Source organism: Myotis brandtii, unplaced genomic scaffold (assembly GCF_000412655.1).
Source record: "Myotis brandtii unplaced genomic scaffold, ASM41265v1 scaffold138, whole genome shotgun sequence".
In the NCBI taxonomy this organism is placed as follows: domain Eukaryota; kingdom Metazoa; phylum Chordata; class Mammalia; order Chiroptera; family Vespertilionidae; genus Myotis; species Myotis brandtii.
Genome location: NW_005354915.1, coordinates 2,017,524 through 2,019,357, shown reverse-complemented (window position 1 = coordinate 2,019,357; position 1,834 = coordinate 2,017,524). Strand labels below are relative to the sequence as shown.

The 1,834-nt window shown below is 65.0% G+C and overlaps 1 protein-coding gene across 1 annotated transcript in view; it reads right to left on the bottom strand.

Moving 5' to 3' along the window:
- Position 1: 1 nt before the first annotated feature.
- PRR5 (proline rich 5 (renal)) overlaps positions 2-1,834 on the bottom strand; it is a gene marked incomplete at both ends in the record, with an annotated part of 8,560 nt that continues 6,727 nt past the window's right edge. Inside the window, 2 exons of the mRNA XM_014535133.1 lie at positions 2-64; positions 394-485. Of these exons, the coding sequence (XP_014390619.1) occupies positions 2-64; positions 394-485 (155 nt within the window). The remainder of the gene's footprint in view (positions 65-393; positions 486-1,834) is intronic.

Here is a 1,834-nt window from a genome sequence, read left to right as displayed (position 1 = left end):
CGCTGAGGGTGATGGTGTTGCGGAAGTGCAGCAGGGCCAGCTGGCGCACCGACGGCTCCTTGCCCTGCGGACACAGAATGCGCAACGCCCACCAGTCACGGGCGACCCCGGACACAGGGGCAGGGACCCACTGACCTGTCACACACAGAGCCCCTACTGTGCGCTGAGCATGGCCTACTACGTGCTGCTCAGGCTTTGTAGGGCCTTTAGGAAGGAGCTGCCTTATTTCCATCTTGTGGGTGGGAAGCAGGTTGAGAGGGCCAGGGGCAGCGTGCCTGGCCCTGCTACGGGTGCAGACAGCCCGCAAAGGCAGCGAGGGGCAGAAGGTGTCCCTCGCCAGGCCAGGCCGGGCTGTCACCGTGGGCTGGGGGCCCGGGGCGTCGGGCTGCTCACCTGCACCGGGTAGAAGATGGCCTGCAGGGTGGGCAGCACGTCGCTGAAGAAGAAGTCCCACGTCTCCGCCAGCGAGTCCAGCAGCTTCTGTCCTGTGGGCACAGGAGCCGTCACTGCCCGTCCCGAAAGGCGCGGCAGAAACTCACACCCCCCCGGGTCGGACCGGATGGGACGTCGTCTCCCGTCTGCAGGGTGCGGTGCTCAGGCTGGGTCCTGGGCCTGGAGGCACCTCTGAGGCAGGGCCCAGAGCCCTTGGCAGCTTGGTGGCCCGGGGTCCACTCTAACCGTTCTGTGCCTCAGTTTCCCCATTAAGATGAATGAAACAAGCTAAACAGGGCCTGGTGCAGAGGAAGTGCTGGTGTGCGCTCGCTGCCGGTCCCCGGTCCTGCCCACACCAGGCCCACACAGGGGCCAGACCTGTACAAGTGCCCCCCCCCGCCCCCCGAACAGGAGCTTCTGCTCACGTCCTTGTCTCCTCTCGTCTCATTCACGTAACCACCCGCCAAGCAGTTGAGGAACCCCCGCCACCCATCCGCCTCTCCTTCCCTCCCTCCACTCTCCCACCAGCCTGTCCATCTATAGAACATCTACACGGTGCCAGGCCCTCCCCTGGGGACCCAGAGTCCCAGCCCTATTGCATGCAGGGAAGCAGGGCACTGAACAGCAGTTATGAGGACGATGGCACGGGGTCGCCTCACTGGACAAGTGAAGAGAAAACCTCCAAGAGGTTCAAGGTCCTTCTCAAGGGCCTGGGTCCCTGATACCCAGGCTGCCTGAGGGGGGCGCGGTCTGGGGAGCAGGGAGACCATTTCCAACCACAGCAACACGCCCCAGGCAGGAGAGGAGAGGAGGTGTGATCCAAGATGATGTAGGATGTTTGCTGCACTGACCGACATCCTGGGTGTGACCACAGAAGTAGACGTGCGGGAAGCAGGCGGTTGGACCAGCTTTGCAGGCACTTGTGCCTGAGGAGGAGCGGTGCCATGCTCAGGGGACCCACCCCGGGGGATGGGGCAGCTGAGGGCCCCCGGGCTGGCCCGGACCCCCAGGAAATGCAAAGTGCGGACCCTTCGCCTTCCCACTGGGAAGAGCAGAGTTCGGGTGAGGGGCTGCCGGGGCGGGAGGAGCCGACCCCACATGGAAGCCAACGAGGCACCAGCAGGGGTGCGGTGGGCATCTCTGGGTGAGGAGAGGCAAGTGCCCCCAGCGGGTAGGTCTCCCAGGCTGCACTGCTCCTGTCTGACCGCTGGAGGTTTCCATGGGAACGAGAGTCAGACAAGAGCCTTGGTCTTTCTTCTCACTTCCTTGCGCTCTGGGCCCCACTCCCTCCGCCTGTAAAGCCCCAGGTCTGTGTCGGTGCTGGGTTCCGGGAGGGGGCCTGGCTGGGGCCGCCCAGGGAGGCCCAGTCCAGCCTGGCGGTGACGGGGGTCCGGCCTCTGTG